The 21,890-nt window shown below is 29.5% G+C and overlaps 1 protein-coding gene across 4 annotated transcripts in view; it reads left to right on the top strand.

The window, feature by feature from the left end:
• The window catches only part of LOC139099005 (putative uncharacterized protein DDB_G0277255), an 86,880-nt gene that overhangs the window by 12,975 nt on the left and 52,015 nt on the right, over positions 1 to 21,890 (top strand). Inside the window, exon 1 of one of the 4 annotated variants that reach the window (XM_070651404.1) lies at positions 385 to 1,243. The exons of the other annotated variants lie outside the window; for them this stretch is intronic. Within the exon in view, the coding sequence (XP_070507505.1) occupies positions 1,241 to 1,243 (3 nt within the window). The 5' untranslated portion in view covers positions 385 to 1,240. Of the gene's footprint in view, positions 1 to 384; positions 1,244 to 21,890 lie in introns of those variants that run through there. 4 annotated transcript variants of the gene reach the window in all.

The following is a 21,890-nucleotide window of genomic DNA, read 5'->3' as shown; positions in this document are numbered from 1 at the left end:
TTAACAATCATCATTGTTTGATGAATAATTTAAAGCTTAAAAAAACTACATACATATGTTGGTGGATGTACAAAATAATATTGCTGAAAGATGATTGTGAAATAATAAAAATATAAAAATTTACTGGGAAATTATTTTTTTTGGAGTAAAAAAAAAACAAAATTTATTGCCTGGCATTTTACAAAGCAAATTAAGCCTTCATATAGATGAAAAGAGTAAATGAGGCAAAAAAAGGCACTTATTGGATTATTGTGCAATTTAAGTTGGATAAAAATTGCGTCAGAAGTTCTCGAACAGAAATAAAAAAGAAGTTTTTATGACATTAAAAAATTTAAATTTTGCTAATAAGTTTGAATAGTCTTCATTGTTTTAAGTCAATTATTGTTAAAATAATTCTAAAAAAAAGGTTATGATTAGTTTAAGTTTATTAAATTTTTCACATAATCAACATTGACGTATTTACATGACTCATAGCAGCAAAGTGAATTGTGTGATGTATGAAAGTATAGTTTCAAGGAAAACAAATTTAAATTGTGATGATATAAAAAAAATATTACACCGGATCACTAAACTCTCCGATTATTGAACTTTAAAAGTCGAAAAATTCGAAAAAAGAGATTTAAAAAAATTAACAAATTGTTAAAATTATATTTGTTTTAACACATCAATAGTGGAAAATATGTATATCAAATTGACATAAAGAATTAACATCTTCAACTTAAGTGAATATAAAATTATTTTTGACAACATTCCATCGAAAAAACAAGTAATTTACACCACAATTGAGGAATTTAAATTAGAAAAAAAGTTCTTTTGTGCTAATCAAAGAGCATTTAATGTGAATTTCATGATTGCAGTGCAAATAAGTTGAAAAGATATTCACAAAAAAAAATAAAAGAAATAAAAAATTTAGTGAAAAAAACGAAAGAGAAAAGTTGCGAATAAAAATTTTTATAAAAGTAAAGTGAAAAGAGCTATTAATTTATTATATATTGTATGATCGGTGAAAAAGTGAAGAAAGAAGATTTTTGAAATTCTTTACACATGCTGCAAAAAAAAATATAAAAAAATTCTTTAACATAGTGAAAAAATAAATTCCTTTTTATTGCCTATCTCTGTGAATGCAAAGAAATTGAGGCATGTAAAATCATAAATACAATGGATTATTTATTAATTGCAGTCAATGTTATACAGCTGAAATCGGAAGAAGGAATTTAATCTTGCTCGTTTGTATGAATGAATGGTAAATTAACGTTTATTTCTTCTTCTTTATTTTTTTTTGCTATCGTCGGCATCGACTTTTTATTTGCACAATTTCATTTCTATTCCAAAGAATTTTATTTTCTATTTATATATCTTATACAACTACATTTCTTACCCTGCTGTCTGAATTGAGGTCTCTTTTGTTGCAATAGAACTATGTACATTGTTAGACGGCGCTCTCAGCTGTACTAAAAATTATGAATTGATATTGTCAGACACGTTCTGAGAAATCGATATGAAAAAAATTTCACTTAAAGACAATCTATAATTATTATGATGAACTATAAGGGAAAACAAGATTCTTGTTTTAAAAAAAAATTACGTCCATAGCGCAAAATTACTCCTTCCTGTATGTATTACAGTATTTTTTTTCTTTATCTTTTCTTGTTTTTAACGCTACGACCGAATTAAAGAAGAAAAGAGTAGTTTTCTTCGTAGCATGTGTGCCAAATTTCTAATTTTAAGCGGTCTAGTCAATGATAAACGCATTAAAGAGGCTATAAATTTTAAAAAATGAGAATATTTAAGATGATGTTTGTTTACGTAGGATATGATGTTACTAATTGTACATTTTAACAATGTTTATAGTCAGATGAATCTGCTGCAAAAAATTTTAAGGTCAATTCTTAATGATATGTTTATTTAGAAAATCGGGGTAAATGTGACAAATTTTGGCAACAGTGGATTTGCGTATATTATTTATACTTTCTCTGATAGAGATGTAGACATGCTGTCGTTAAAGCTTTCCAGAGTTTCCTATAATATATCCCCAATTAAGTCTCTGGACTTGAGAAAGTCAGAGAATAATGAGAGATTAGTATTTGACAGATGATTGGCAATTATTAGATTATAACCACCAAGTGTAAGTCGTTTCATATTTCGGACAGCTTGGCATGTGATAATTTTAGACATTTTTTCGCTAAACTTAAATTCTTTATTATTCAATATGCTTTCTAATTATCTAGAAACATGATAGTCAATCAAAATAATGATTAAAAGTATTAGCCAACAAAATGCCTAATCCATAGCATCAAAGTCTATTCAGCAAAAGTAATAATTTTCAATCTCGATCCTATCTTTATATAGCATAAACTATTCATTAAATCATAAAGATTTCTACTAAATCATTGAAATAAGATTCTTGCCTGTCATAATAACTAATTTACGACATGAATACCATATCTTCTGCGAATTACTTTTAACCTAATATCCAAGAAGTTTCAAGTCAAAGGCCGATTATTTTCTGAGAATCAAATAAACACCACAACTTCCTCATATTATACAGAAGCCGCTATCAACATCGTCAGTGCTTGTAGACAACAAATTGATTTCTTCATACTCGAACATAGCGGACTTTCCGTTTGGTCTAAAGTTGCAAGAGAGCGAATAAAAAAAAAGATAACAGTAAGTCTCAACAAGCTTTATATGAGGAGGGAAATTGAGACGTTTATGCGCTTCATTACGTTCATTACTCTCTTTTATTTAACTAGTAATGCTTAACAACCTTCTGTTGTTACTCAAAATGAAAACTGGTAATTTTGCGTACAATAAATCTTCTCATCAACTGCTGATCACCGACCTGCTACTCATTCATTGCGTGCGTCGAAAAAAATCTCTCTTAATTAATTGCAAACTCTCGTTGAACTCTAAAGGCACTTTTAAAATTGAAAGAAGTAAACATCGAGTCGATATATTTAGAGACAAGTTAATTCAACCTTGTTCTTGTCATATGAGGAATGCCTTAAAATTTCCTTTTGAGACTATTGACTCACATATGTAAGATTTGAACCGTGAGTAAAAGATTATAGATATTCATTAATTTAAAACTGAAATGATTTGCCTTGAAAGTTTTTGCTGACAAACGCCAACGATAAAAAAAGTTTATTTTTTATTTGCCGGGGCCAAATATTGTCTAAAATCATCAGACGATGTTTATATTACATATGATGATTTTTTACTCTTTCTTTTTATACGGCTGCCCCAATTGAATTTAATTAAGAGGAAAGAAAATATTCATGATGTTTTTTGTTTGATACTGTGGTGAGAAGGAAGCAGAAAAAATGATTATATGTAGGAATACGATTTACAGATGTGTGATGTTGATGAATATGAAATTGATAAAAAAAAAACAGTTTTATGAAAGAAATATGCAGACATATACAGTTCCACATAATATTTTATTCTCAAGTGATTTAGTCTTCTTCCCTCTATTTTATTTCATTGCTTACATGAGTGCTCTTATGGGAATTCAACGATGAAAATGTCTAAAATAAATATGAATGTGAATGTAAGAAGTTATGGATAAAATTCTCAAGATAAGTTGAAGCAAAATAATTTCGATATAAAAATAGTCTTGAAAGTTTTCTAGATGTTAAGCATTCCATTAAATTCTCAACAAGATTAATTCACTCAATGTTGTCAAACTCTTTATTGAGATTTTCTTCTTCTTATTTAGATTTTTATTTTAAATTGGTTACTCCAGAGTTGAGTTTACAGTTGTGGATGCGATAATTGAGATAATAAAAGAATTTGCTTTTTGGTGATTCTTGACTAGATGTTTAATTTGCTCCTGAAGCTTCGAGTCGATCATTTATTCCGATTCCCATTATTTAAGGATTCTTTCATCACCTCCAAAAGACTCCTATTCCAAAAGTCAAACAAGCCAATTGACTTACCATCCAAAAAGATTTCTCTTTCATTTATTCCCATATCAATCTGTCAGAATCGATTAATTCTGAATCTAAGTACTCCCCAGACATCAACACTGAATTTCAATTTGTAGAATCAATTTGTGAAATAAGAATAATATCGTCAATGGGTAAGAAAACATAAATTCATAAAGCAATATATATTTAAAATAGAATTCACTCGAAGCCCAAATGTCACCATACGGCAGCTACTTGTCTAAACATTAATCGAGGAAAAGAGATGAAATAAAATAAAAATAAGAAGTTGTGAAGTGAAAAAGACTCAAGAGGCCTTCACATCATTTTAATTTCTTTCTTTCATCGTCTATTTATTTCAATATATCGTCGCTGTTGATCTCGCTGAGGGTCAATGATGTGTATATTTGAAATTGAATACGAAAAAAAGAAGAGTTAAAAAAGCACACATTATATGTGTAACAGCAGAGAAATCATGTCATACATGATAAATATCATGAAACATCATCCTCGTCGTACATAATAATAATAATAATAATTCTCGTTGGACACATGCAAAGTGAATTTTGAATTATATTTTCTACTCACGTGCTATTACTTCGTCTGAGACCTATAAAATTGTGATATACTATATTGTATGCAGGAGAGATAATATCTTAGTTTAAGTGCGTAAAAATCAAAAGAGAAAGAAAATTAAATGCTTTAAAATGGGAAATTTTTTCTTTAACTTTGTTTTTTATCTTTTTTTGTTGAAACAAAAATATGTAACGAATTGAATGGAAAATTGAAGCATGTAATTAACTTTTCTCTTTATTTTTACTTTATCTTTATACCTATTAAGTCTTACATTACCTCCTTATAATTCCAATAAATTGATTAATTTTCTTATTTCTCAAGTGCTATTTTTTTTATTTCGTGTTGAAGAAATAATTGAAAATGCCGAAATGATTTTTAAGAGCACAACGGATTGAAAAATTAAGTTATTTTATTTCCACACATGCAAGTTTTTACTACGCATACGTCAACCACTAATTAGTCATACATGTTAAAAACTTATCACATCTTAGACAAAAATAAGACATTGGGAAACCACAAAATGAATTAATATTGTCACAATATGCTGAACTGAAACAAAAATCTATGCTTCTTATGTCTTACATCATATTTTCCTCTGTTTTTAAGCAGATTAATATGCTCGTCATACGAAAAAAATTTTGTAATATGATATGGGGGCTTATGTCTACCATGCTATAAATATCAGGTTAATGACAAATTTTTTCAGGAAGTTCATGCGAAAATCTTATTACCGAAAATTTTCAAAAGATAAATAAAACCGATTGTGATCGCTTTAACTAAATCGATTTCTAATTTTTGTTCCAAATCGATTCGATATTTTTAGTCTATAGCTTTTGTGACCTTCGTCGGATATATTTGATTGTTGTTTGTTGCCTTTTAATGATATTTTCGTACTCTTTATGGTAGTTTGATTATATAAATTTATGTTAATATTATAATTGTTGAAAGGAATAGACACTTGTTGTTTAGGAGATTCGTTTTGGGTCATTCGTTGGTTTTGTCAATTCTTTGAGTGCTTTAGAGCAACTCAGAAACTAATAAATCGGAAATTATTCCATATCATATCCAAATGACCCTCAAATGAGTTGGGGGAATACAGTGTTGAGTTAATGAGTCATTAATTATTCCATTAGCAAGCGATATGGGGATTTTCTTACCATCAAAACGAAAGCTTATTTCTAAGAAGTGAAATCTATGGATAATAATTGAGTAAATTTAAGAAAATACACATTAAATTAAATCAAAATGATTCATCACTTTTCTACGTTCATTGATGAGTTCATCAAACTCTTAGAGATCAATTTTAACTTTAAATGCATTTTTATTTCAATAAGCACAGCTACTACTTGCTTTTATAACTCAATAAATGAATCTCTTTTTTTTTTTGAAAAAATAATACTATAAAATATTTACAAATCTGTGTGGGCATTATTAAGTGTTTGCATGATATTGAACAGAAATGGGTAACTGAGGCACTTCAGTCTTCAAAAAATAAATCCAAGTGTTCAGCCCCTGAAACGATTAACACGATTTAATATTCACTTTAAGTTTTTATATTTGAGCTGCTTTAGGATACTTGTGGCTGATTTATTATCAATGCTAACTGAAAATGAAACAAAAGAGATATTTTTTTGGATATTTTTGTAGCAATAAAAAGAAGCAATATAACCGTGAATTTTAAATATTATTTTTTTTGTGTAAAATCTTGTTAAAATTCGCGGATACACAATGTGTAACTAATGCTTGTAAAATTGAACATGAAGTTGAATTGAGTAGAAAAATTAGTTGATATTTGTACAATTCGATGGGCTAACTAATAATTTTTTATGACGCAAATTATATTCGCATTACGTACGTGTCTGTTTAACAAGCTTTTAATATTTTGCAAACACATTTAATTAAGATAGACAATGAATTTACAATAATGTGACTCGAAACTAATAATTATGCATATCCTAAGTCATTATTCTATTTAAAAGTGTGATTTTTATGCTAAAACATGTGCTTGAAAATTTATTACCATTTCTCAATCTGTCTTGGTTTGTTTTATGTGATGAGCAGAAAATAAGAAGACAAAAACAGCAATCAGGAAATTGAAAATTAAGAGCATGACTTGAGTGAAACGTTAATAGAATAGTTTAACTATCAAGACTCTTTTCATCTAGATCTTCTTACAATTTTCTCTTAGCTATGATCTGTAATTTTTATATTGAACAGACTTCAAGCTTGAAAAATATTTATATACGATCTAACATCGCCGTGGCATCCATTAATGATGCTCTGTGTTCTTTGATGGATGTAAGACGTGATGTAGTCATTTAAAAATCTAAATATTAAAACGATTTCATTGTGTATTCGGATTAGCATCGTACACGCATTTTCTAACGCTGATTTTTAATTCCACAATTCTTTTATTATTGGCGCTCATCGAATAAGGAATTGACAAAAAATTGTTCCAGTAAATGAGACTCTTTTCAATTTTTAAAATGGGAATCCGATCAATTACAAAACAATTTAATTTTTAAAAGTCATTCTCGACATGTTTCCGCGATGTTCTTCTTGTACACCCACCAAAAAAATTATTCATTATGAGCCACACACAAGAACTGCATAGGAAAAAACTTAAAAATATTAATCCACATGATTTTTGTGTAGTTTAACAACATGAAATGTTTTCAGTTTATTCATTACCTCATGCAGATCCAACAATTAAACACGAAAAATTCACTTACACATACTTGCAATGACATGAGCTCAAATTTTATGCGTTTCTCTTTTTTTTTCATCATACTTGAAGTGTGACTTAAAGGCCAATTGAGTTTTTAAAATAGTTTTTCTGCTTTTTTAAGCGCCTGACTTCCATCAAACGCTCATTTCTGATCTTGATACTTGAAATAATATTTTTTTTCTGTTCAACAGCTTGTTAAGCTTACACGAGATGTAAAATGAAGAAATCAATTGTTTTTAGCTTGAATTCTAAAAATAATTAAAAACACGTGGATTTATTTAATTAATATTTAGTTACATAGTATGGGGAAGTTGCTAATTGATCACATGTTGAGCATTGGTTACAAAGTATGGAAAATTGTCTCATTTTTATGATATTTAATATTATGTCAATATTCTCATCCTCTATTTACTGTTATGTAATCATGTATCGTCTTCATAAAACACAATATATGATTTCTGTGCTGAATTATTGCAAAACATTCTTGAATAATAATAATATTAATATTTAATAGATACTATTTAACCTTCTTTTTTATTGCTTACATCTACTGCTTCATCCTCTGCATTTTATACCTTCGGAAATTCTTCATATTAATTTACGGATATTTAACAATAAAATTAATCTTTTTGCTTCTTTATGGTTTTCATATTTACAACTAATTAAATTATAATTGTTAAACGGTGAATAACAATAGAATTATTTCATAAATCAATTAATGTGCGAGTAGAAGTGACTAGAGGCAGGTAAAGCGCTTTTATCGTTAGTCAGATTTATATGTTCAAAAAGATTCAAATTCCATGTTAATTTCCTTAGAAAATCAATGAATTCTCAAAAACCTCTGAGACACTCATCAAAATATCCAAAAAAATCTCTTTCCGGATCCTTTCGTATTTAGCAAGTCCCAAGGTTCACGTCATTGTTTAACATTGTGCTAAAAAATTCATCAATATAATGAAATAAACGTGATCAACCGCAAGAATCCCCCAGAGATTCACTTAGCAATCGTTTCTGCTCATTACTCATTCTTCGAAAAAATTCACAAAAGAAGCTAAACAATGTAAAACTTTTGTACAGAAACAATTATGAAATTAATTAATTAATTGATATTTTTTTGTTGTTGCGATGATCAATGACTGTAACTCTTTTGAATAGCATATACGTCATTGTATGTAAACATATCATATATCAATGATTCATAAGAAAATCTACTCGAAGCGTCAATTTTTTTGTTACCGTTCGTTACTAATTTGTATGTGATGAGTCAAACAATGATTTTTCAATTTTATGAAATTTTTTCTCGTTCGTTCTATTCATGAATAGAGAATAACAGAAGATTATAATTCCCTTAATGATTTTTTAATGTCTTGTCATCACTTTACACGCGACATCATTTTCTTCTATGCTTTATAACATGAATATTGATAATTGAAAGTAAATTTGAAAATTTTCTGACGCTTCCGCCTATTGCGAAATCATAAAAAATAAATATCGAATATCTGACGATACATATAGTAATTTAATATCTCGATTTTATTATTTTCTTTACACAAAAGAGATTGATTTTTTTTTTTTTGAAATTATAATATTGATCGAGGCTCAGTCAATACTTGAATATGAAAATATCATCAAAATCATTAAAGTGAAATTTTTTTTTCTATTTCCTATATTTATATTTATCATTGTTGCTGATGCTGATGAAAATTTAATAAATAACTCAATTGCTATTGAGCACGTGTGGTGTATTTGACAATAAGTTGCTGCTTCATGGCATCTCGCATAAATAAACGTTTAAAAATGGTATAGATGAAGATTAAATACCTTTCTCTCAATTTACTTCATGCTTGTCTCTTTCAATTGCCGCGAGTCAAAAAGTTCCGAAACTGTCTGTGATCATTAACACTTGCATGATTTCGAGCGACCCCACATATACTTTTGATAATTTTAAATTTCCAATCTATCATTTTTTTCGTTCCTTTCCCATTTCATGTAATTTATCTGTTGATGAGCATCGCGCGCGACGAATTGAGAATGAGAATTAAACTTCATGTGGGTGGACTTGTGTCGTGCATTTAAAATGCATTTTATGCTGGTTGACATTTTCTTCTTGTAAATCCTCAAAAAATATTAATCTTCCTTAGACATCGACAATCTGTAATTTAAAAGCTACTTTTATGGTTTGGTAGAGATTAGAGGAACATGACAGCAAAAGCAGTAAATATGCTTGAATTTGTTCACATATTTCATACGATTATGGCAATATTAATTGTATTAATGATAACTATAAGGTGATTTGAGTGCATATTATACTATTAATATTGGAAATTGATGAACCTTAATTATGTCTACCTCTTCATAATAGTTTTACCTTTTTCGTATTGCTGCTCTTTAATGGATTATTTCTTATAAATTTCCTTCTATATACATAACACCCACATATTGACAATGCAAATCAATGATTTGTGGATGTTCATGCTATTTTTCATCTCCTTCGTTATGCTTTGTGGATTTTTTTAAGTGAGACTTTATTTTATTTACAAATAAGGAAGGAAAATAAGCTTGTAACAATACCCGATGGGCATAATAATGAAATTAATTTTTATTGATGGCTAACTGTTCGTTTAACGACAATTTCTGGCAATTATCGTGATAGATAAATTAGAGAAATTTTATGTTGAAAAATTCCAATAACACATTTCAATTTAATGTCTAAAATCCCTCTGGCAATTGCAATAAAACGACAGTTTCACTTATGAATCATAGAAATCTCGATTAGATGTTAACATTGAAGTATAGACTACGTCTACGTACTTTTATGAATAAGTCTATAAAGAATAAAAAGAGGAAAAGTAACTACACTTACATGCTACACACAATAGAATAACAAAGTGTGGATGATGCATAAGAAACTCCATAAAAAATTGCGATTAATTGTGATTTTCTGCAAAAAATGAGACGATGACTAGTTTGCTGTTTATAGACCTTGATTCTCCCCGTTTTAAAATAGAAAAGAAGAAGGAATTAACTGTTTATATTAAGTCATGATTAATTTTTTTATAGAAACCTTTTTTTTTATATATTTCCACATATATCAACAGATTGTTAGAAATGACGAAATTCAATACACAACCTTTTTTTCTTCTCCTTCATCTTTATTTCAAATTTAATTTGAAACTTTTCTTTTTTTTTGCGAGACATGATCTTTATCAATATGTGAAGGTTTCATTTTACATTATTTGCCATAAAAGTCACGTCTTCTAAAGGTATTCTTCTTAGAGCAGGAAGCCTATAATTTCATATGGGCATATTAAAAAAGTAAAGATGAATTTAAAGGATTTATATTTATTATTTATTCTAGATGTGCGTTGGATGCAATTTACGATTGCATGTTTCACTTTTTCAAAGACAAATTATCTCATAAAAGAGTATTTTTTTCTGTGTAGGTTAATTTCCTTTTAATTTAATAACAATTTTAATAAGAAATATTGAAATACACTCTAGTTAAGTGTCACCTTTTGAGTAATTGGTCTCTTTTTTTCCTGATTATGATTAATGCACTTGATACTTGTCTCCTATATTACCATTTTCGGGTTTGTTTCATTCGATATCTCACAAAGTTGGCTTTATTGCAATGCAAAGAAGACATAGCTCCAATTACAGCTCGAATGTCTGTTTTGATGTTTAGGTTTAATGCTTGTGTGTTCAAACTTTGTCTTGCGGTTTTAATGGTTTTCAGATGTGACTCAATGTCTTGTGGGTTACAAAAACAATAATATTGTAATCTGTATCTTAATTTAGTATGAGGAAGGAAATCCACAGGGGAGCTTGTTGCCACTTGATTACTTGACGATAGAAATAAAATCTGTAATTAAAACGTTAGGGTTATTAAAATATTACATTTTGGGCAAATAGAGACAGTGAGCAATGATTTGGTAACAGATTTTAATTGTGCTTCAATCTGTAGACAACCTGTAAGTTTTTGAAAATTCTGTTTTAATTCCCACTCTAGTAGATAAACTTACTAGAATATTTAAAGGCCATGACACTGTAGAGAAGTTCATACTTTCCGCACATGCGTTGGTCTTAAATTTATTTTATTATCAGCTTTCACACAAGACTCTTTTTTAAAAAGCATTATCACAACCAGACTGAGTATAGCTTTAAGCAGATTGTTTCTGGTCGTCATTACATTAACTTTTTATACAACAAAAAAAAAAAAGAGTTTCTTCTTTTTTTCACATGAGCTAACTTCATTAATTCATGAAGATGGAATTGCCTTTGGGTCATAAAGAAAATCGCTTTCATGTGGTCTCATAAATTTTTCTCAACCACATTAAGGAAAAGGGCGTTTGCGATGTAACAAGTTTAAATGTTAATGTAAATTTCCTCAATCTAGTTACATAAAAGGATATTGTAGGGAAGGAAAACTGTTGATATATTTTAATTAAATCAGTTTTACTAGTGACTCCGACAACTATTGCTACCGGTTTTGCGTAATAAAGTTACGACGTAAACCATTAAATCAGTGAATTAAATGAAAAAGAAGATGAGATATGGGTGCAAAAAAGAAGAAGATATACTTGTATGATTTTCATGATGATAATGATGATGATTTCACTTCAGCTAATTCAATTTAATGTTTTGCGGGCATGATACCTTTAACATCATTAGTTGCTAATGTGTACGTTAAGAGAATTAGATAAAAAACGAAGAATTTTGACGAAAATGAATGAATGAAAACTATTCATAGCTAGAATAGATATGAGAATGTGTACAATATAATATTTTAAGGTGTGTGATGAATAAAGGCAAGCAATGAAGTGGAAAATTGGCGGCGAGTAGTAGTCATAAATTGATTAATCGATAACGTAAAACAGCTAACGTGCTAATTCTATTAAAATAGTTTGAATGATGAGGATGAAGGTTAATCCGAAGGATATGTAAATATCATGTATATATTACAGGAAGGGATTGAAAAGTGAAAATAATTTTTTTTTTCTATAATCTACTTAGAATTAGTTTTAAGCATACTGAATTCAATATTACCGTCTTTCAAATAACATTCAATAATTTTAAAGTCAACAAACTTTTTTCCATGCGCTGTTGCCGATCCAAAAAATTTTTTTTGTAGTATTATTGAGCAAAAAGTGCTCTATGTGTAATCCAGTATATTCGATGAAAAAAAAAAAAAAATAATAATAATTAAAAAATACATGTACATGTGTGAATTGTATGAGCAACTTGCACGTTCGACTATGTGTGTACTGGCAAAATTTCCACAGTTTTTTTTTGCTTACGTATACTGACATTTGTTGTCGTTTTTGGTTCCGTAAGACTGCACATTAACCAAATGTTCTTGAAATTTGCTTCAGTTTTTTTCCATTTGTGCTTTATCCGACATGTTTTTTTATATTCTTTAATTCTAACAGGCAGAACTATTTTTGGTATAGCACAAATATACATTTTATATAATTTAATGATAATTGTTATTTTTATGTATGGTGGTGCCCAACCCTTCTGCTATATTCTTGATATTGCTTTTATATACATTTATTTACCCGTATTGCTTATTTTTCATTCCATCACATACAATTCTTTCTTCTTATTGATATTTTATGTATTTATTGTGACCTTCATTTCAACAAGTTTCTTGTGAAAGATTTCAATTGTGGCTTATGTGCAATCAATAAAGGTGCAAGCAAGCACAATGTTATTCATGATGTCATAAAAGGATTGGTTTATTATTTACATATAGACAGCAAATCCTAAATTGAATTTGTTGTAAAATTAGCTGGCATTTAATTGCCGAAACATACGTTTTAATAACACCTTTGTTGACCTCCAGCATTAAAGTTCATCCAAGACATACCAATGACATAAGCAAACTTATTTGTATAAACACAATAACAACATTTGCATGAACTAAACAAAAAAATATTAAAATTATTCCAACCAAGAAATCAATCTCGCTGTCAAAAATTCTTAAATTTGTATCCATCGCCTATATCCACCTTCGTGTACAAATCAAATTAAATTAAACATTTGCATGGATTGACTTTTAAAAGAATAATTTTTTATTATTTCTGCCTCATTCGCTCTCTATTCCTATATTCCATTTAAAAGTATGTCAATAGAACAAATCGATTTGAATGTCACAAAACTGTCTTAATGGATAAAACTGAAAATAAAATGAAAATTCTTCACAATCTCATTTCTAAGATCTGTTAGCTCATTAACACTTTTTATTTCATTTAAAATGTATGTACGCTGTGGTTTTTGTTTCAAGTATCTTATTTTCTATCTACTTAGCATATTTATTGTGACTATTTTGTGTCGAACGACATTAAAATCTTTCACACACGATTTAAGTTCAGAATGAATACACTGTGGTTAAGATTGAATCGTGATGAAAGTCAGCTTTCAACATCTCATTCATTCTGTCCATGTATCAGTGCCCATAATGTGTGTAAAATTGAAGTAAATTTAATTGGTCATTTTCGAGATGACTTTACAACAATTTAATAGAGATTAATTTTAACAAAGAAGTAATTTACATCTAATGATTGTGAAATTGCGGAAGACTTAATGAAAAATCAATTATCTGCACTTATGAAGTCTTATGCAATGACATTAAAATGTAATTTGCTTTTTTTTTAATGCTGTAGCTTTGAGACACTTAGTTTGTTTATCAACACATTGCACAAATTATAATAATATTTCAGAAATTCATTCTCACTTATATGAATCGAGTTGTAGAAAAAGTTGGCAATAAAATTAATACATATCTCGACTATTAATTCATTAATCTCTCCATATACTTTCCTATAATTTCATACTTATGACCACCAGACAAAGTTTCAAAATGCACTCTTAAGCTCCTCTTAATTGCTACCAGTTTCAATCTGATTAAAGTCATAAAAAAAAAGTTTCTTTAATCAAATCGACTCCAAAGAAGAAAATCCATTTTCACTTCTCACACTTCTATTCATCTATTGGCTTTTCAACTAGCTGATATTAAGCTATTACTGAAAAAAGATTTTAATTCATTCAATTTATTGTTCATGAAAAATAAGTGATCATTAACTGAAAAACTATACTCTTTTTTGCATGAACACCGATAACAATTATCGTAGACATTGCACTCTTTCATTATAAGCAGCTAATAAGACGTGTTGTTGAACGGTTTATGCCTTACAAGAAAAAAAATTGTTATGACGGTCATTATCAGCAGCACTAAAGCAGGTTTATGAGAGGAAAAACATTTTTTTTAGAGATGGAAAGTCTTCACATGAAATCGTAAATTTGAGAATTATGGAAATTCTTAAAATTCTTTCCACTAAGTCACTAATCCCGTCATAAGGAAATAAATTATTCATATTTTGAAAGAATTTAGATCATAATCTTACAGTTTATGCTGTAATTTATATTAATAGGCAATTTTCTTCTTGTTATACAATTCTAGGCTGTATTATAAATTATTAAATTGCTATATGCCGGTTGAATTGAGAAAGGCAGTGATTTGTCCATGCATAATGGAGACTAATTCTCTTATTTATTGAAATGGGAAGAATAATAAATAGATAAAAATCCATGTCATATAAGCTTACATTCAATTAATAAAATACAATGGGACTTTATATAATCATATAGAAATGGAACTAACTTCTTATCTTACAATTCATTGAATTTTCTCGAGATCAAATTATTCTTTTGTCCAAACTTAGCCTATTGTGCCTTTTTTGTTTGTTTGTTTTTAGCGTAAATTTGCCTAACTTAAGTTTGCGTGGAATTGATTGAGAGTCGTTTAATGCCATGCTGTTCCATTGTCTCATGACTATATTTTCTTTTGTTTGTCCAAAAAAAGTCATTTTCTAAGTTTTTGCTTCATTCCTTCTTTCACTCTCGCTCTTTTTTATGAGTTTACTCACTGTCAGATTTTGTTCCTTCGTGATTTATTTTCTGCAAGCTGCTGCTGCGGTAGAAGTAAAAAATTTATAGCTTGAATGGCACAAAATTGTTACTTTTTTTGCTTTGACATCATGTCAAACTATTATTATTGCTTGCCATTATTGTTATTCCATGAAATGTAAAGGAAAAAAAAAGAAGTATAAAATAGAAATCACAAAATGTGTACAAATGTATATCGAAATGGAATGAAAATAAAGGTAAACTTTCGCTTAACGATTAAATTCTGTGCCGCGCGACAATAATTTCTTCTACTTTTGTTTCATTTAAGCATTAGACAAACATGTGTGAATTATTTTCCTTTAATTAAGCACAAAAAATAAGTTAAATGCTGATGGAAAATATACAGCTTCCTCACTTGCCAATCTTGATTAACATTCTCGACATTCTATGCTTACTTGAATGCATTTTGAAAAACTAAAAGAAATATGTCGTCGTCTTGGTTGATGTCTAGTGCACAATATTCTTTGAAGTTCAACAAGTTTCCATCTTTGCTTGTGATGCTGTTTGATTTGTGAGATATATAAAAGACCTTTCTTCTTATAGTCTTAATTAAAAAAATGTTTCAATGCTTTTTCAAGTAGTCACTATGTGAATGAACATCTATGATACCATATGAGTTATTTGAAAATTTTCTGCTTTATTTTCTGGTGTAAATGATCTGTTGGAGCCTTGAAGAAGTTTATTTCTGTTAGGTTCTAGAGATGAATTGATGTATTGTGTTTGGTAGTTGAGCGGAATAAGTCATTTTATAGATTTTTATGTAGTACGAGTTCAATGCAGAGCTCGAAGTTGAATCTAATTTTATATGAAGTTTCGTTGACTTCGAGTTCAGGATCAAAGCAGTCTGTCCAAACTTTTTGAGCCACGGGACACCTTAGTGGTAGTCCACGACCGAAATCGCACATGGCTCATGGCATTTACAATCCACGATATACAGTTTGGACAACACAGAGTTAAAGGACAAATAAGCTATACAAAAACTAGTCAAAGTGAATGACCTAACATTGATGGTAGAGTAAAAGTCGATCTAACTCATAAATCAGCAACAGGAAGATCGACAGTAATAAAACCTCCATCCCTTGACATAAAAATCTGTAAAACCTGAAACATGTCAATGCATAACATTAACTATAAAGATTAAAGAAGAAAACTTAATGCATATTAAACAAGCAAAGTTTAACTGTCAATTAATTTATATGCAAAAAAAGATAGATGTATAAAGAGCGATGAGTGGATGTTGAATCAAAAACAACAAGCTTCATCGTACTTTCAACAAGCAAAAAAGAAATGAAAAACACATATATACCTGCTTAGACTAGCTAAATAGAGAAAGAAAAGCTATTTTGCATAATGTGATGAAACTTAATAAATTTTTTAACTCTCTGCTTCGTCTCGGTACATGAATTGCATGATTTTATGAGCACGAAAAGAAAGAAAGAAGTCGAATACAATTGCTTGGTGTTGATGTAAATTTAGAATAAGAGACACAAGTGTGAAAAAGATAAAAATAAGAGCAAAAAAGAGAAGAAATTAATTGATTCATTAGATTGAATAATTAATTAACCACACAGTATAATCTCCTCTGTCTTTCTCTCAATTTCTCGACGAAAATTTCAGTCTCATGTTAATTTTGTTTACTTCTTCCATGCACGTAAAACCTTCATGTGTGAAAATGTCTGTTGCAGTTGTAAAATTTTCCCTTTTTTTTTACTTCAAAACAATTTCGACAGCATTAGGTACATTGATTTTATTTGTGTTCATGTTATGTGCCTTTTGATGTTTTTTTGTGAGTTTACATACACTCTGTGCAAGTACGCTGTAAGTGAAAATTACTTTTGGCTTGTAACTTTTCAATGAATAAATGAAGAAAAATCATGAAAAGTAAAACAAATAACAATTAAAATATTATGAATTGTTTTTCTTCGTGGCATTTAATTCACACATGGATTTATACATGCGCATTTGGTTTTGTTTAAATTCATGAAACATAGATTAGGAAATGCCAATTTATGCTTTCTGTTGCTACTAAAATTTCGCTCATTAATAACTCTTAATGTTTCTTAAATAGATTTTTGTAATTCAAGCTGTTTAAATCTATTTAAGGACTTTATTGTTACTATTGCGAAAATTTCCCATAATAAAAATGCAAAACGTTTAAAATTTCGAATAAGAAATAATGGGAATTCGAATTAGGTTGGCGAAAATGATTTGATTTAGCTGCTCCTGAGCAGGGGTGTAGCTGGAAAACAATATTGAGGGGAGAGTGTAAGGCTCCTGAAATCCAGGAGAGAGTCTACTACAGAGTATGTTATAGAATTTGTCACAGAGCCTGCTACAGAGTCTGTCATAGAGCCTTTTTCAGAGTCTACTTTAGAATCTGCCACAGAACCTGTCACATAGCCTATTACAGAGTTTGTTACAGAGCCTGCTATAGAATCTGCCACAGCGCCTGCTACAGAGTCTACCAAAAAGTCTATCATAAAGTCCGTCACAGCTTCTGTTACCAAACATCATAAGTTTGACTATAATTTGAAAGTTGGATGATTTTGAAAGCTCATCCACAATAATACAATCATAAGTCATTCCCAAGACAATTTGTCGCAAAAAATAAAAATCTATTCAACAATTTGGGGAGACAATAGGATGAATAATAATGACACTCCACCGCACACTGATAATAATTTATGCATAACTATAATTTGAGCAAAATAATTCAATTATGGACTATTAGAAAATGATAAATTTTAATGTCTTTAAGAGTTTGAGAGACTTGAAAGATTGAATAATTTATTTAACGCCTCGTATGTAATCATTCATTGTTAAGAAGAGAATGAGCATGTTTAACAAACGATGGCCCATTTCGTGTCATAATAAGGCGACAGATCAAGTCAATTTACATTAATAAAGCTAATTGTTATTCAAAATTGTACAGCTGTGAACTGTAATGCTTGCGAAAATGTGTTGTTTATTTAGATTTTACTTTCGGTTGCACCTTATTTGAATCTTTATGATTATGCAAATTTATTTTGTGTGTAACAACATGCATCCATGGCGACATGACATGAATGAACTAAACAATCATAAATGCATAGGAATTTATGAATGAATGAAGCGAAAATGCGAACGCGAGAATTTAGGTGAGAAAAGAAAGTGTTAATTGACATTTATGTAATATACCTTTATGCTACCTCTCAATTACTGCGTGAGTGCATTATTATTATTTCACTTTCAAACAGTCGCGCACACACATTTTGTTGTTTCGTCAATGCTGAAATGTGCGAGTTTATAAAAATAAAATTAAAGCAAAGGAAAAATGTGAAATAAAAAAAAAATCACACGAGATTTGATGTACAGAGTAGCACAACTCACAGCAGTTGTCAATGAGATGAGAAAATGCGATTTAATTTTTTTCCCATTTTTAGACTTCTGTTTTAATATCTTTTAATGCCACATTACATTTCATTATAGTGTAGCACAAACATTGGGTCACGGCTACATAATGCTTGTTAATATTATGCCTATCCGATGCTACAAAGTGTTGATTTTGATTTAAGTGTTGTGCGAGAAAAAAATAATTGTTTCGCAATTTACGAAAAGTCTCATGAGCATGTCATCAACATCGTTACAACAAAAAAAGAGTCCTCAACAAATAAATGTGACAACCTTTATTCTTCATCGTGTTAATTTACGAAATGAATGAGGGGAAATGTCTATAAAGTCTCTTGATTATATTACAGCATCGTGTCATAAATCTTCACCATTTTTAAATCTCTTCTCTGGGCTGTCAACCAGGAACTTCGTGTTGATTTTTGCTCTTTTTATGACATTTGATGTCTTAATCATTGGCACCTCGTCGCTTATTTCTTACTTTACTTTATGAACATAATGATGTATACAAAAATAAAATAAAGACACCGTGATGAGTGGATTATCAACGCATTTTAAAGTAGTCTAAAGTAATCATTTTGCCATTTGATGATAAAAGTGAAATTCATTTAAATATCAAGATAATTATGGATTTTTTTTAAGGTAATCTAAATGAGATTTTAAGCATCCAATTTACATCTGTAAAATTGCTTTTAGAAGATGTGATATAAAATAGTTCAGCAATTTATTTTCCCATTATAGTCCAAGTGCTAATTTGTTTCGAGAGTAATAAACATTTTAGGCCAAATCATCAAGATGGAATTTTTTATGGTAAACTCTCTTGGAATAGATTTTATGATGATTTTGTGTGAATTGGAAAAATCTTTTTAAATTCTTTATGCTTTTAGAGCGTATTAAGATAGATATGAGTATACCCGAGAAGCAGAATGTGTTCGCGAGGGCATCGTTACGTCGCTGTATTGACTGTAAGACGCGTCGTTGCTCTGGCGGGCTGATTTCTATCCATTTGTGCTGTTCGTCGTATTGTGCCGTTCGGGATAGAGTTACAAACAATAATCCATAAATAACAAAAAAGTTAGCGACTAATTATCATGTAAATCATTAAGAACATTCAAGTAATTTTACATAGAACACGAGGAATTTACAAAACATGAATCACATGACAGCTACGAGAGGAATTCAGCATGAATCTGACCTCTCGAAATACATTTTTTCGAGAATTAATTTTAACACATTCCGTGAATCACATAGAGGACTATTGAGTGAGAAGCAGCACTTGAAAGTGAAATAATTTCACCAAAAATAATATTCATCATCGGTTATTATTATCATAAGTGCCTCACATTACTTCTTCTGCTGTTGTTGTTGTTGATGATGATCTATAAGTGCCCCTCATGTATTTCATTTATTCTCACAAAAAATTATTATTTTTGAAAGTTCAATGTGGTCTGTCATTATAGCTCATTTATCACATGGTTAATTGATATTTTCTTTAGCGAATGAATAACTCGGTATGTCTGTTTTGTTCGTGAAATAATAATGAACACACAGAAAGAAATAAGTTTTACGGTACTGATTAAAGAAGAAACTTTTCTTCATTCAATTTCATCATAAGCAAGTCAGAAAGCCATAAAATGAAAAAAAAAGAGATCTCTCTGAGAATGGGCAAGGGCGCTCATAAATTACATGCTTCACATGATGAAGTTCATGCTCAACGAAAGTGAATAAAATAGCAATAAATTCCAGCATCACAAAACCTATTAAAATCATATGAGACAGATATGGTTGTGTATTTTAAACGTTTTTTAATAATGCACAGATCACCCAAAAAAAAGTTGCTGATTCAGTTAAATATGAGAATTATTGATGTAAAAACATATGTTATTTCGTACATAAAAGATTTGTGAGTTCATATGACTCTTTTATTGACTTTATGCATGGATATTTATTCGAGAATGATTAATTACTTTTCACAAACCAGTATGGCTTTTATTGTGTGTGTGCTAGACACTTTTTACGTTTGCATCTATTAAACATTATTTATGCAATGAAATGAATTTCTTTTAGGGCTCCAAAAATTTCACTTCCTTTACATGAGACTTATGAAAAATACAAAAATATAAAAAATTGTGTGCGAGATCTCCAAATATTTATATACATAATGTGTAAATGGTGGTTTGTATACGGGAAGTGTGCGAGAAATTTTTTACAAATATTTGGTTCGTTCAGCGTTGCTTAATATCAACAAATTGAAACGGAAAACTAAAAAAGAATGAAGAAGAAATTTTATTCAATCGTCAATAGTTGAGAAATGCACACGGAAAGGGACGTACATACCATAAATATTCGAATTGTAAAAACATATGTTGTATCTAATGCAGCACAAGCTTGCACATAATTTCAATATTTACTTTTTTTCCTTCCCTGTAGACCTCGATATGCATTCAAAAGAAGAAAGTATGATATTATTCTGCCGGAAATAGAATTGAAACGATGTAAAACATCGTCGTCATCGTTACATTTCAAATTTCCTGAATTATAGCACGTGAGCAAATTACCGTTCTGTGTGAAACACTTCAATATCAATTTACAGACTCACAAATCATTTATTTTTTTTCTAATAATTTTAACAGCTATCGTATAACAGAACCTAACATTCACTTTCAACTTTTCTTTTCTTTTAAACCATTAAAGCCGTTATGAATATATTTTATAGCTCATTTTCCAAATAAGGTTGTTTTGTGGCTAAGTCAATGACTATGTTGTCCGATAAGGTTCCTAATCTTGTGATACCCTTTTCGGGAACAGTCCAAATCAGTTCAGAAACTGTTTAATCTAATGTAGGGCTCGTTAAAAGTTGCAGGCTAACAAACAGAAAACGAACAATTAGATACAGTCCGAAATTGCAGTCCTGTGCACTTAAAATGCAGGTATGTGTGTTTTGGATGAACCATAATTAAAGAATGGTGATTTTCAAGCTAAATTACTCAAATTGAGAACAAAATTTGTGTCAGTATTTAGAATTCACCCCACTTTACACTTCAATGGACCTTCCAATTACCCTAATCTAAGATGCGTTTCTGACACGCTCTAAAATAGCTAATTTACTGGCCTTCTTTTTTGTTGTTTCTGATATCGAACATATGAAGTCTATGAAGCAAAACGAAGAATGTACTTGGCTATTGATATGATGAGAGCAGCGACATAACACAATTATTTATGCTTTCTAAATCTTTCGCTTATTGCCTGTTGTGTGTTCGATAAAAAATAAAAAAACATACCAGAAGAGTCACATGGCAAAAAAA

This window comes from Chironomus tepperi, unplaced genomic scaffold (assembly GCF_022539635.2).
Source record: "Chironomus tepperi strain 1889 unplaced genomic scaffold, CSIRO-AGI_Ctep_v1 contig_456, whole genome shotgun sequence".
In the NCBI taxonomy this organism is placed as follows: domain Eukaryota; kingdom Metazoa; phylum Arthropoda; class Insecta; order Diptera; family Chironomidae; genus Chironomus; species Chironomus tepperi.
This window is presented reverse-complemented; position numbering and strand designations above follow the sequence as displayed.